Here is a 14,816-nt window from a genome sequence, read left to right as displayed (position 1 = left end):
AAGGAGGTTTGAGACTTCCAGAAATTCTGGTTGACACCTCCCTAGAACACACACACAAACACACATTGGCTGGTAGCCCCCTGGGTCCCAGGACTTCAGTTTACTACGTGGCGGCTGGAGAGACCCTTGTATCATATTCCCCAAGGTCTGGGTGAATTGCTTTTGCAAAAAGGCATTTCTTAAATCTCGGCAGGAGTTTAGTCCTGGAAGATAGCCAGATGGTGTCCAAGGCCATGGGGCACGGGGGATAGTGTGACAGGAGCCCCCTGTACCCCCTGCATAAGCTGAGTACTTGTTCATGAATGAGTTTCCATGCAGGAGAGCAGTCAATAAGAAGATTCATTAGCTTGTTCATTACATACGCTCTGGTTGAGGACCTGTCGTGCGCCAGGCAGTGTGCTGGAGGAGACTGGACTATCGAGAATATCCGGGGACCTGGAGGCTGGGGCTGGGGAGGGAGACGGTGGCGTGCGGACTGAGATGCAATGGAAGAGCAGTCATAATGGTGGAAATTGCTGTCAGTTACTGAGCCCTTGTGAGGTTCAGCTCAGAAGGGAGGAGTGATGATCTCAGGGTCACACAGCAAGTACATGCTGAGGGAGCCAGGATTTGAAACCAGGTGTGTCTCAAGGCTACCTCTGTGGTGTGTTCTGACCAGTGAACAAAGCTACCAGTGTGGGCAGCTGGAGGGCTTGGGGAGGGTTTTTTAATCCACCAGTGGATGGTAATGTTAGAGAATTAGGGTATCAGCCACGGATCCCACCTGGGACCCAGATCCTTACGAAGGTCTACCCACTCTTGGCCGCCCAGCCCACCCTGTCTCCCTGCCCGGGAACGTTGAAGCTGTGACTTATAGGCCGACAGGTTGGGGAGTGAGCTGTGGGAACCAGTGGTAACTCTTAAACCCTTTTATGGCTGACGCTGCAGGGGCTGCTGTTGGAAGAGGCTGCCTAGAACTTGAATACAGGCTGAGAGGCGGCTCCTAGGCGAGAAGCATGGGGGTGGGGCGCAGAGAGGGACTCCCTAACCGAGTCCTTCCATTCTTTTGCCTTTCTGTGCCCTTCTTAACCTCTGTAACTGGCTGTCTGGGCACCAGATGGGACCTCCTGGGAAAATAATGGAGTGGATTTGGAGAGGCAGACAAGACTATGGAAGGGGGGTTGAGACCTGCAGGAAGTTCCCTGGGGCAGAGCCCCACTGGCCCTTCCTCTCAGTTGCTCAATTACCCATTTCGGCCATACTTTTTCACTCGTTCCCTAGTACGTAATAAGTGTATATATATTGTGTGCATTCTGTGTCTCAACTTGGTTTCCTTCTTGCCTGGCTTCTCTGCCACAATTCTGCCTCTTTCTATCTACGTTTCTCCCCTCTTCATCCCCTCAGAATACCAAGTAATGCATCACTGCCACTGGACACTGACACACCACTTATCCCAACCATCCACCCATTCATCCATCCCTGCATCCACACATACATACATCCATTCGTCCATCTACTCGTCCATCCATCCAACCACCTACCCATTCATCCGTTCAACCAGACAGACAGTCAACTATCCATCCATGCATCCACATATCCATCCATCTAACCATCCATCCATCTAACCACCCAACTATTCATCCATCTAAATATCTACTCATCCATCCATCCACCCATCCATCCATCTAACCGTCCATCCATCTAACCACCCACCTATTCATCCACCTAAATATCTACTCATCCATCCATCCACCCATCCATCCATCTAACCATCCATCCATCTAACCACCCACCTATTCATCCATCTAAATATCTACTCATCCATCCATCCAACCAGCCAGCCACCCAACTATCCATCCACGCATCGATGCATCCACCCCTCCATCTAACCACCCATCCATCCATTTATTTAACCATCCATTCATCCAACCACCCAGCCAGATAACTTTCCCTTCAGCCAGGCAGCCAGCTAGCCAACTATCCAACCACTCGTCCATCTATTCAACAATTCATTCATTCATCCATACAACCATCCACGCTTCCATCCAACCATATATTCACCCATCTATCCATTCATCTGCTCACCACAGGATAGCTTTGTGGTTGTGAGCCCTTGCTTTGGAGCAAGAAATACCTGGGTTCACATCCCATCTCTGCCTCTTGCCAGTCCAGTATGACCTTGGATGAGTCAGTACATCTCTCTGAGCCTCAGTTTCCCCTTCCATAATGTGGGGACTCAGAGGGTTGTTGTGAGGATAGAAGAATGCAAAGAACATGACAGGCTTAGCACAAGGCAAGGCATATTGGAACTGATCCACACACGTAAGATTTTACCACTTGGGACTTGGGGGTGTACAAGTGGGTTGGATACAGAACTTGCCTCACGATCTGGAGCGGGGGACAGCAAACCTTTTCTGTAAAAGGCCAGAGAGTAAGTGTCTTCAGATTTGCAGGTCATATGGTCTCTGATACAACTACTGAACTCGGTAGTTGTAGCATGAAAGCAGTCAGACGATATGGACACGAATGGGTGTGGCCGTGTGCTACTAAAACCTTATTTACAAAATCAGGTGTTGAGTCAGATTTGGCCTGTGAAACTCCTGGTCTAGAAGCGAACAAGTAAGCCAGTTAAAGCACAACAGGGAGTAGAAAAGGGGTGTGGACGAATCCAAGGTCCTCTGGCTAAGACGGTCTGCAGAGGATCAGAGAAAAAGTCCTCGGCTGCCAAGGCAGGAAGAGTGGAAAAGGGTGGTGGGAACAGCACAGAGGCACACAGGAGAATACTGAGTTAGGGGCTCAGGTGTGTGGGGGGAGTTGAGAGGGTAGACCGAAAAGGGCTCGAATGTCATTCTAAGGGGAGTCCAGGGGTAAGGACCAGAGGAAGGGGGGTGACTCTCTGAAATGTCATGCCAAGAAGACATACCAGCTACTGCGACAGAAGAAGCCAATTGTGGTTGGCAATTGTTTGTGCAGGAAAATCCCAACAAGAGTTGTGGTTGTGTAGAAAGAGCTATAATGGAGGCTGACATTAAGATAGTAGCAGAGGCAAAAAGAAAAGAGGATGAAGTAGAGAAATGTCGTGGAGGTGAAATTGACAGGGCTTGGTGTCCTGCAGGGTAGTAAGGAGGCAAGGCTCATCTCCGGGTCTCTGGCAGGGTCACTGGGAAGACGGTGCAGTCACACTGATATGGGGACACAGAAGGAGGAAGGAAAACAAGGAGTTTGGCCTTGACGACTTGAGATTGGAGCGCGGGTGGGAATATCAGACAGTCACCACTGGAGACAAAGGCAGAGGCCATTGGAGACAAAGTCTGGAGCTTGGAGGAGATAATCTGTCACCAGAACTAAGGCTCAGTCTGTACCTGGGGTCAGGGTTCAGCACATGGTGAGGGTTGGGGTTCAGATTGTGGCTCTAGGATGGGAACTCAGTCTATGACACCAGGATCAGGGCTCAGTCCATGACACCAGGATCAGGAGTCAGTCCATGACACCAGGATCAGGGCTCAGTCCGTGACACCAGGATCAGGAGTCAGTCCATGACACCAGGATCAGGAGTCAGTCCATGATACCAGGATCAGGGCTCAACCCATGACACCAGGATCAGGAGTCAGTACATGACACCAGGATCAGGAGTCAGTACATGACACCAAAGTCAGGGCTCCGTCAGTGACACCAGGTTGAGGTTCAGTCTATGACACTGGGTTAGGGGCTCAGTCTGTGACACAAAGTTTGAGGCTCAACATGTGACACTGGGATCAGAATGGAGTCTGTCATCAGGGTCAAGCCAGGCCTGTTCCTGGGTCAGAAACTTCCATGCAAAGAATAAACTCAGCCCTGGCCTTTCACCTTTAGCCTTTGGATCCCAGACTCTTAGGGTCACAGATGCAAGGCATAAGGTTCTGCCTTTGGCCTCTACAGGCTGCAGGAGGCCTCAGGCCTCTGTGAGGTCCCTGCCCAGGGAAGCAGGCAGACCCTGCATCCTCTCCTGAGGCCCCCTGGGGCCTTGGCTGAGGGATGGGATGGCTCCTCCAGGCGGCTCCCCCTCCCCTTCCAAGCTCCCATCAGCCTCCAGGACCCAACCCCGCATCTGGCTTTTCTCGTCCTTCACAGCCTGCTTGTCGTGTCCTATATTTCCCTGAGTCATAGAAGCTGCCTCACGGGAGATGCAAGTTTGAATGAGGGCAGCAGAACAGAGGCCCTCAACCAGGTTGGGAGAGTAGCTGGGGAAGTAGTGATGGTTTCTAGAATATTCGCAGTGATGGGAATTCCCTGGCGGTTCGGTGGTTAGGACTTGGTGCTTTCGCTTTCGCTTTCACTGCCAGGTCCGGGTTCCATCCCTGATCAGGGAACTGAGATCCCACAAGCCGTGAGCTGTGCAACCACCACCACAATCCATTTTAGAACATTTTCATCACCCCCAAAAGAAATCTGTATCCTTTAGGCATACCCCAAAGTTTCCCATTTCTCCCCAGCCTTAGACAATCATTAATCTATTTTCTACCTCTATGGATTCACCCATTCTGAACATTTCATATAAATGGAATCACATAGCATGTGGTCTTTGGTGGCTGACTTCTGTGATGTCACATCATGTCTTTAAGGTTCATTCATGGTATAGCAGGTGTCAGAACTCCATTCCTTCTTTTTTTTTTGCTGTGCTGTGCGGCTTGTGGGATCTTTGTTCCCCAACCAGGGATTGAACCCCAGGTCTTTGGCAGCGAAAGCGCAAGTCCTAACCACTGGACCGCCAGGGAACTCCCAGGACTCCATTCCTTATTATGACTGAATAATATTCCACTGTATGGATGGACCACATTTTGTGTATCCATTCATCTGTTTACCGACATTTGGGTTGTTTCCACCTTTTGGCTATTGAGAATAATACTGCCGTGAACCGTCATGTACAAGTTTTGGGGTGGATCTATGTTTTCCATTCTCTTGGGTATAGACCTAGGAGTGGAATGGCTGGGTCGTATGGCAACTCTATGCTTAATTTTTTGAAGAATTGCCAAAATGTTTTCTAGACTCCTTGAGTTTTTTATGCCCATGTGATACCTTTTCATTCATCTGTTTATGAAATGTGTTTATTTCTGCCTTGGCTATTTTCTGCTGTCCTTTTTACCTTCCAAAAGCCCCAGCAAGTTTGCATTCACAATTTTGTATTCGTTTTCTTAAAGAAGGCTCCCCAAATTATACAACTGTCAGCACCCCCAAAACTTGGAGCAGTGTTTGTATTTACACAGCTGGGAGGAGAGGGAACATAAGTGGGTACAGACAGCTCACCCCATGTTGGGATAGAAAAGGACAGCGTCACCCCCTTCCCCTCTGCCAGCTGCAATGGTTATAGGCAGAGTGGCCACAAAATAGATCGCCCCACCTGTACCCTTTGGAGGGTGAAAGTGGGCTACTGTTAATCATTACTTGACTCAAAAGCATAAACCAGGACTGTCCCCAGCAAGCTGAGACATGGGGTCACCCAGCCACAGGGGACCCAAGCTAAGGACTGGATGAGGACCTAACTGCCACTGTCCAAAGGCATCGCCATCCCTCTCCCCACCCCCACCTTGGCCTTTTCTGAAGCTGCTATCGCTCTTACCGCAAACGTGCTGGTCAGTCTCTCTGGGTATCACCTCCGTTGGATTCCTCGCCTCCACCTTCACTCATATCCTCCAGCTTCACCTCCAGGCACTCTCCCCTCAGCTCCCTGGTTGCAGCAGGACCCAGGATGTTTTTGCAGGGGGTGTGGAGGAGTGAAGGGGGTCCAGATGCCAAGGCAATGCTGTGCAGTGCAGTACAACACAATGCAATGCACAGGAGACAGGCACCGTAGATGGGGGCGTGGACGAAGGTTTCTGGAGTGAATAGGATGAGGTCTTTAGGCAGGCCCCCCAACAGGAATGGGGGGCTCTTAGGCAGTGGGTCCTGCAGCGGCAGGGACAAGGCACAGGAGGAAGATCCTGGTGGACACCAGTGGCTGGACCAAGACATTTGACCTTCTTCCTGCAGGCGGTGGGTAACCTCCGTGGGGATTCGGATACGCAGGGGTGATGCACTCTAGCTGCAGTGTAAGGGGCAGCGGGAGAGAGTCGGGGGTGCCTGTTTCTCCCTCGGCAAAAGGCTCCATCCAACACCCAAGATCAAACCAGGGCACCCTCCTGACCTGGAGGACAAGGAAGGTGACCAAGCACCCCAGGATCGGGCCCTGAAATGTGGGCACCATCACACCTACCTTCCAGGCGAAGAAACTGAGGCTCAGAGAGGTGACTTCCCCAAAGGTCTGCAGCCATTAGGGGCAGGTCCAGGCAAGGACACAGTCTGGTTGACCCCAAACCCCTTGTTTTCTCCTCTATACCATGCCACCCAGGGGTCCCTGGAACTCAAAGTACAATATAGGGACAGAGACAGCCTGAAGTTCTACCATTAGAGACCCTCTAAATGTGGGCACTGAGTACTTGTATTTGGTCTTAGGGACCCATTCTAGCAAATGAGGGCTTTTTGCTAGAGCAGGCATGACAAATCGATTTCATCTCATGAGCTAACTCAGATCAGCTGGAGATGGCTTCCAAAAATGATGCAGTGGGAAGCATTCCAAGGGGACCATGGCTCAGGAAGAAAGAGCCCTGGGATTGAACAGAAATATCTGTCCCAGGTTCAGCATGAGTGGTGTCGAGTGGTGTCGTGTATGTTGGCTTAAAAAGGGAATTCCCTGGCGGTCCAGTGGTTAGGACTCACTCTTTCACTGCCGAGGGCCTGGATTCGATCCCCAATCAGGGAACTAAGAGCCCACAAGCCACAGGGTGTGGCCAAAAAAAAAAAAAGATCATTGGGACCATCCTCCCCTGCCATCCCATTTTACAGATGAGAAAACTGAGGCCCAGATGCAGCACTCAGGCCCTGACTCTTCAGGCCTCCCACTCAGCCGTGACACCTTGTCCCTCCTTTCCCCACAGGCTCTGAGCCCAAGCCATATGTCCAGCCCTTTGACTCTGGAGCTGCAGACTCAGCCACCAAGAGCAGCGCTGGACCCTGGAGGCCTGAGGACCCAGACTTCCCCGCCATGGAGGATGAGCAGGCACGTGTCTGACTGCTGAGACGGGCAGGAGCTGATGACGCCTGTGGCAGCAAGTACACATTTTTAGCACCTGCAGGAACATTGTGTGCATAATTTCAGGGAATTCTCCTCAAAACATGGCAGAGTAGTTATTATCCCATTCTACAGATGAGGAAATGAATCCTTTCTGGAACAAGAAGAGGGAGGGTGGGATGAGTAGAGGGGAGGGTTGATGGATGGATGGAAGGAAGGAAGGATTGACAAAAGAGATGGATGGATGAAAGAATGGAGGGAAGGGAGGGAGGGAGGAGGGAAGGGTGGCTAGATGGGTGCATGGGTGGGTAGAACAATCAATGAAAAAGGAAGAAAAAGCTCCCATGGGCACCTCTGAGCTAGAACAGCCCTGCAGAGTGGTCCTAAATCAGGCTGAGATGGCCAAGCCATTACATCCCCACATCAATCAGTAGTGGCCTGTGGACTGCCCAGGAAGGGACATGACTTCCCAGAAGGAGACTGACAGCTGACAGCCATCTGCTGGCAGCCCTCATCCAGCATCTGGGGCAGCCCATCCTCACTGAAGCGGGGGTCTGGGTGGCATTTTATAACACCCACCACACTAAGGAAGGAGGGTCCATTACAGTCAAACCATATGTAGGAAATTCTGTGTATCTGCCCCTATCATTTTACGGAAGAGCATACTGGGATCCAAGCAGGGAAAGAATTGGCCTAGGTGTCAGGGAGAATTCAGGGTAAATGAAGACAAGACCAGGACTTAAGTTCAGCTCTGGACCTTCCAGGGCTCTGGACCTCTTGGAATGGGAACCCTGGGCTGCAGGCAATTGGGCAGATAGGATGGCAATGGAGGAAGCGTGTACCTGGAGAAGCAGGGAGCCCTGGGTATATACGGGGAGGCTCTACCCCACCACCACCAAATAAGCCCCGCCACTCACATCCGTGTCCTTATCTAGCTGGTCACCAGAGCTGGAAGCAGCAGAAGGCAACATCCTTGCCTTGCCCCTCCCTCCCCAAGCCCTGTGAACACTTCACCTGTACAACCCTCAACTCTGTCCATGTCTCTCCTTCCTTCTCCACTGCCCTGGTGGAGGCCACTGTAATTGCTCACCCAGGTGATTTGCACAAGTGTCTTCACTGCTCCAACAGCCCTGCCCCTGTCCAAGCCTATCTGTGCTCTGCATCTTGCATGATCTTTCTGAAGGCAAATCACAGCTCCCTGGCCTCCATACCACCATTGTTTGGAACTTAGAGATTAAATCCTTCCTTGGCCTACCAGGCCTGCTGATCCAACCCCATCCCCTCCCCAACACAAACCCCTTCAGCCATAAGGAAATCTTGCCAGTTTGTGGGGGAAGCACCGTGAGCTCTCAAGCCAGTAGGCTTCTGAACATCCTGTTCTCTTAATGCCTGGAATGCCCTCACCCAGAGCCTCTACCTAGCTAACTCCTACTCATTCCTCAGGGCTTCCCTCACTGTCACTTCCTCCAGGAAACCCTCCCTGATTTCTTCCTTCCTTCCTTTCTTTCTTCCCTTCTTCTTCCTTTCTTTCTTTCTTTCCTTCTTTCTGTCTTTTTGTTTTTAAAACATTCAGTAGGACTTTTCATTGAAAAAGATATATATAAGATATATATACTGATAAGATGTAAATTATTTTAAAATATATGCAACTTGACCAGCTCAAGAAATCATTTACATGTCACATAGACACTATTTTATGTGGTTGGAAGTAGGGTTTTGGGGTTTTATTTTGTTACGGAAACTGTCTAAAGATGGTCTAACCTGTCCTAGTTGAGTTGTCCTTAGTAGATTTTGCACACCAATGATTACCCCAGGGTTTGTCCTTTTTCTAAAAAGGGATTTTCTATATGATCTGGCTTAGAATAAATCTTATTTTTCAAACTTAAAAAAAATTAAATTTAAGTTTAAAATAATAATAACAAAAAAGGGATTTTCTAAGGATAACTCCAAACCAGAATTCCTGTCCCTTCAAACAGGGTCAGCTGGCCCCCCTTCAGTTCTTCTCCAGCCCATTTTCTAGAACATTCACTAATCCTTGATTATAATCGCTGGACCTAGTTGTCAGTCTACTCCACTTAGCTCCATCTGGCAGGGTCATCAATTTGCCCAGAGGAAGGGCCCTGACTCCTGAAGTATAAAAACAATAACCATGGTTGCAACAACCAATATCTACTTCCATTGATCGAGGGCTTGCAACGTGCAAGCATCATCTCATTCTACCCGCCCAGCAATCCTACAAGAAGGCAGCATCACACCCATTTTAGAGGTGAGAAGACTGAGGCCCAGAGAGGTTTAGAAACTTGCCTGAGGTCACACTGAGCTAATAAAAGACACGCGAGGGATGCAAACCTTGACTAAGGCCTTTCTATCATTCCAGCCATCCGAAAACTGTCTGTCCCTGTTATTTATTTGCTCTTTTGTTTGAAAACAATTCCCTTTTTACACGATGAAATGGAACCAGAGAAATGATATGCTTGAAGTTGCTTTGGTGTGCTATTTTTTCTTAATATACAAGGAGATAAATAACTATTTACATTTTTTAAAAACGTGGATCCATGTACTATCTCAATCTGCACGCAGCAAGCCCTTTGGTAGAGTGGGATTCCTGGGACATCTCGTCTCTGCGTCTGCCATTGAGGGGGGACCCATCCCTCAAGGTTCTCCAGGGTTCCGGGAGTGGGAACCTGGATTTACTGTAACCTCTCTGGGGCATCAGGGCCAGCATACAAATGTTTAGGGAGATGCCTGGGAAGGCCCTCAGTGGGCCAGCTCCCATTTCTGACCCAGGAAATGTTGGAGGAAAGATACAAGTTCCCCAGCAAAGGACAAAGCCCCCTCCCTCCCCCCTCCATCTCTGTACCTGCCACAGCTGCCCACCATTCCCTTCCACCCAAAGCTCTGGCGGGTTTCCCACTTCTGCCTCCTGTGAGGGAGGCCAGATAGGAGAGGGAGTGGGGAGGGCCCGGCCCAGGCCAAGAGGCTGTCCTGATGTATTTATATTTATAGGAGGATGAAAACCAGAGAGGCAAGGAAACTTTTGGGGCCGTGGCAGAGGAGACAGGAGTTGGCAGAGGTTACCAAGGCACCAGGGATGTGATTGGAGTGATCTCGGGAAGGCTGCCGCTGAAGTCATAGGAGAACCAGGGGAACCTGGACCAGCCAGGGCCAGAGGTGTGGGTTTTTTGGACGGAGACTGAAGAAGAGGGACCCTGGTATATGAAAGATACAGGGAGGAAGCAGCAGGCAGAGAAGAAGCAGCCAGGGAGGTTGGGAGGAGAAAGATCAGGGGGTGCAGGCACTTCCCTGGCAGTCCAGTGGTTAAGACTCTGCACTTCCATTGCAGGGGACATGGGTTCGATCCCTGGTCGGGGAACTAAGATCCCACATGCCACGCAGTGCAGCCTCCCCCCATGGCCGGGGTTCAAAAAGCCAATCAGAGAATTGCCGTACGATCCAGCAACCCCAATTCTGCAGATCTACCCAAAAGAGATGAAAGCAGGGACTCAGACAGACATTGTACATCCCATATTCATAGCAGCATAATCCAGAAGAACCAAAAGGTGGAAGCAACCCAAATGTCCATCAAATACTGAATGGATAAACAAAATGTAGTTTTGTTTATATCCATACAATATGGTCCATCCATACAATGGAACGTTAGCCTTTAAAAGGAAGGAAATTCTGACCCATGCTAAAATATGGATGAACTTGAAAACATTATGCTAAGTGAAATAAACTAGACACAAGAGGACAAAGATTGTATGATTCCACTTATACGAAGTCCCTAGAATAGGCAAATTCAATAAGACACAGTAGAGTCGAGGTGACCAGGGGCTCAAGGAGGTGAGAATAGGGAGTTACTGTTTAATGGGTACAAACCTTCTTTGGAAGAAGATGAAAAAAAGTTCTGGAGATGGACAGTGGTGACGATTGCACAATAGTGTAAATGTGCTTAATGCCACTGAGTTGTATACTTAAAAATGCTTAAAATGGTGAATTCTATGTTACTGCGATTTTAAAAAAGAAGGAAGGTGTCAAAACTGTAGAAAGCTCCAAGTGGGGGAGGTGAGAGAAAAAGCCAGACCCTGCATAGCTCTTGCACCCTCATTCCACGGCAGGTGTGGACACTGCCACCTGTGTCCTGCCAGCCAAGATCTGCAGCCGACAAAGAGCGTGGCTCTTGGCTGGCAGGTGTTTTCCACTTTCAATTGGCCGCTTCTCTGAAAATTCCCCACACCAAGTGTTAGCAGGGACCTTCCTGTTACCCCTCCCCTAGTAAAGACTGGCCATGGCCGGCCAAATGGTCCAGGGATAAATAGGGTTGCAATACTGAGCAGATAAAATTAAAGGATGCGCAGTTAGACTTGAATATTGTAATGTTTGGAATCTACTTACACTAGAAAAAAAATTTGTTGTTTATATGAAATTGGAATTTCACTGGGCGTCCTGCATTTTATCTGGCAGTCCTATCCTGGGGCCTCTTATAGAGCTCATGAAGGGGGCCAGGTCTGCTCAGTGGGCCCTTCAGGCCACCAATTGGGACAGTCCATCAAGGGCTGCCTGAGCTCACATAGATGTCTGGGGTCACATCTCAGGGTTGGTTTTGCCTGGGGCACTTGTAGAGGACTTCCCACCTACCCACAAAACCCTGTCTGAGGACAGTGCTAACAAAGGCCTGGAAAAGGACAGTCCCTGTCCTGCAGATCCTGACAGCCCAAAGGAGGGACACCTTATTTAGACTGGAGGAGTCAGGAAGGCAGCCTGGAGGGCATGCCCAAGCTGGGTTTTGACGGGTAAATAGGAGTTCACCAGGCTGCCTCTGGGTGGCTTGGGAGAAGAGGTTCTCCAAGGAAAGGAAAAAGCAGGTGCTCTGTCTGGGGGGTAAATAAATGACAAATAGAATGACTGGGAGGGAGAGAGAGGAAAAAGAAATAGAAGAGTAACAAGGGTAAGAAAGAGGATAGAGCTTTGGATCCAGACAGATCTGAGTTTGGGTCTGGCTCTGCGGTTTACTGGCTGTGTGGCCCAGGGCTGTGTGGTCCTTTCTCCTCCCTGAGCCTGTCTCCTGATCTGGAAAGTGGGACAACAGCGCCCCCTGGTGGAGCTTCTGTGGGATTAGGGCTAACACCCGTGTAGTTCTGGGTGCAGATTGGTTGCTGCTTTGGTGGATGTGGCAATTATCGTCCACCCCTGTGTATCTTCCGTGTCTAACAGCGCCTGGCACATCGATGCCTCGTGGGTGGGTTGCAACGTGAGGCTGCAGACGGGCCAGAAGCGGGAGGCAGCCTACCCTGGAGCCCTTTGCACTGTGCTCACGAGCTCAGGCTTCTGCTGTCCGGGAGCGGAAGTTATTGCAGGGGATTTAGGAGCGCAGAGGTTCCAGGCTACCCTCTGGTAGGACGGAGCAGGGCCGGAAATAGGGGGAGGCAAGCGAGGTGCGGGGTCCGAAGCTGCCATGTCTTAACATTTTTATAATTTGCTCATCACGGAACTCTTTGCACTGTATTGAGTTCTTTTTTTAAATATTATATTGAAGTATGATTTTCTTTATTCCTGAGTTTTGGGGCACCCCCTACAATTTTGTGTCCGAGGTGAGTGCCTCACTTGCCTCACCCTAGGCCTGGGAGGGAGACTTAGGGTACAGGAGACCCATGAGTACACACCCTAAGCAGCCCCGGGAAAAGACTAGGAGCCCCTTGGGACTTCCCTGGTAGTTCAGTGGTTAAGACTCCGCGCTTCCACTGCAGGGGGTGCGGGTCCGATCCCGGGTGGGGGAATGAAGATAGCGCATGCCGCGCAGTGCGGCCAAAAAAAAAAAAAAAAAAGACTACGAGCCCTGACACTGCCTGAAATTCCACCAGTAGCAGTAGTACCAAGGATAATTTACCTCCGTGCAGCGCTTTTACAAATTGCGCTCACAGGCATGATCTTACGTGGGGCTTAAAACAAGCTGGGTGAGCAGACAGGACAGAGGTTATTTTGTCTGTTTCATAAAACCATCAGACAGAAATTCAGTAAGGGAGGTGGAATCAGGTCTGCCAGCCCAGATTTCTGGCCCCTTTTGGGGGGATAAAGCCTTGAAGGCCTGGGTTAGACATTACACCGAGGGGACCACCCCCATTCTACCCCACCCACCACTAGATGGGCGCTGAACCCAGGTTGGATGGGAGGGGGATAGGCAGGGTCTGCGAGTTGGGGGCCTCTGCTGCCCTCGGGTCAATGCCTTTTCCCCATTCATCTCCAGAAGGATGGAATTCCAGGGCTGCTCGGCAATGGCGAGAGCTCGGAGGACTTCAGCCTGGACTTGGGGGACCTTCAGGGCAGTGAGTATATCCAGGACCTGGGCCTTGAGGTCTCTTCACAAAACCAGCCTAGGGGGGCCAGGGGCAGTGGGCCCCCTAGCGAAGAAGCCGGAGAAGACTCGCCCTTCTCCAGCCTGGCAGGGTCCCAGGGCCTGCCTCGAAGACGCAGCTGGGAGAGGTCGCGGAGCTGCTCTGAGACCTGGCAGAGGTCAGTCCCGCCCCACCGCCCCCCAACGCCTTCCAGGACACACCCCCAGGGCGGCCAGGCTACGCTGCCCCCCTGCCTCTCAGTCATCTAGCTCAAGGGCCACCAGAGGTGTCTGCACTGTCAGAAGGCAGCCCCAAAGGCCCTCTCCGGAGATGCAGGCCTGCACACAGAGCTCACGTGGGCACATGAATCCGTGTGCATGGGTAAGCACGCACACGCTGAAGGAGCGTGCACCAGCCCAAACTGGAACTGTGTGAACCCGGCCGGCAGGCTCACATCTAGATGTGCACACCCGCCCGTGCACCCTGGGTGTACACGCCCACGCTCAACACGCAGGCATGCATCCTCTCCCTGCTCAAACCCAGGGACGCGTAAACATGTCACTTGCACATGCGTGCACAAAGCCACAGATGCACTTGTGATCAAAACACAGATGCGTGCTCAGTGCCACCCACAAACCACAGTGGCAGCCCCAAACAGTAGAGAGGGGTGCTTTAGCTGCCCCCTCCACCCCTCACAGGTCCCCCCAGATAGAAATCCAGTCTGTGTAAAAAAAAACAGTGGGAGGGAGGACTTCCCTGGTGGTCCAGCGGTTAAGACTCCGAGCTTCCAATCCAGGGGCATGGGTTTGATCGCTGGTCGGGGAACTAAGTTAATACCACATGCCGCTGGGCCAAAAAAAGGTAAAAAAACCCAAAACACAAAAAACAGTGGGCCCGCGATGCAAATGGAACTTCAGCATCAAATCCCCCAGCTAGGCTCCCCACCCGCCTCTCTGGTACTGGGAGAGCTGGACCCCTCTCTGTGCCCTGTCCCCCCAGAGGGCTACCCACGGGTTCCCTCCAGGCCCCCATGCTTCACATGCTGGACCTGGGTGGGGCAGCAACCAGGTGGAACAGACCCGACTCCCTCCCTTCCTCCACCAGGCTCAGCCTCGAAGCCTCAGCTGTAAATGAGGGGCCCTGTCTCCCTCGGACACTGGCCAGCCTTGCTCTGAACTTGCCAGGAGAGGGCCTGCAGGCCTGGACCAAAGGGTGTCTGTCTGGGGGCGGAACCCCCCCAGAGGCACCAAACAAGGTGGGTGCAACCTGCAGCCACCCCGGATGATAACACACCTGTGGGCCCAGGCACTGTCTCTGCAGGTTCCAAGGAGTGCCTCGCCCATAGCTGGGGGGACTGCTTTATCATGGCAGGTATAGCCCGTGACTGGGGAGGCTCTGGGTCCTGAGATTGAAGCCCAGAC

The 14,816-nt window shown here is 51.2% G+C and overlaps 1 protein-coding gene across 5 annotated transcripts in view; it reads left to right on the top strand.

The window, feature by feature from the left end:
• Positions 1-14,816, top strand: part of ARHGEF18 (Rho/Rac guanine nucleotide exchange factor 18) — a 95,775-nt gene that overhangs the window by 9,713 nt on the left and 71,246 nt on the right. For all 5 annotated transcript variants that reach the window (XM_022557639.2, XM_089905538.1, XM_089905537.1 and 2 more), the window contains exons 2-4: positions 6,930-7,051; positions 13,308-13,573; positions 14,500-14,650. In XM_022557639.2, coding sequence (XP_022413347.2) covers positions 6,930-7,051; positions 13,308-13,573; positions 14,500-14,650 — 539 coding nt within the window. The remainder of the gene's footprint in view (positions 1-6,929; positions 7,052-13,307; positions 13,574-14,499; positions 14,651-14,816) is intronic.

Source organism: Delphinapterus leucas, unplaced genomic scaffold, assembly GCF_059928025.1.
Source record: "Delphinapterus leucas isolate spDelLeu-1000000601 "Yukka" unplaced genomic scaffold, BTC_Dleu_Yukka2 spDelLeu_asBTCV2_sq25, whole genome shotgun sequence".
NCBI lineage: Eukaryota > Metazoa > Chordata > Mammalia > Artiodactyla > Monodontidae > Delphinapterus > Delphinapterus leucas.
Note: the sequence above shows the minus strand (reverse complement) of the source record. Positions and strands in the feature narration are given on the sequence as shown.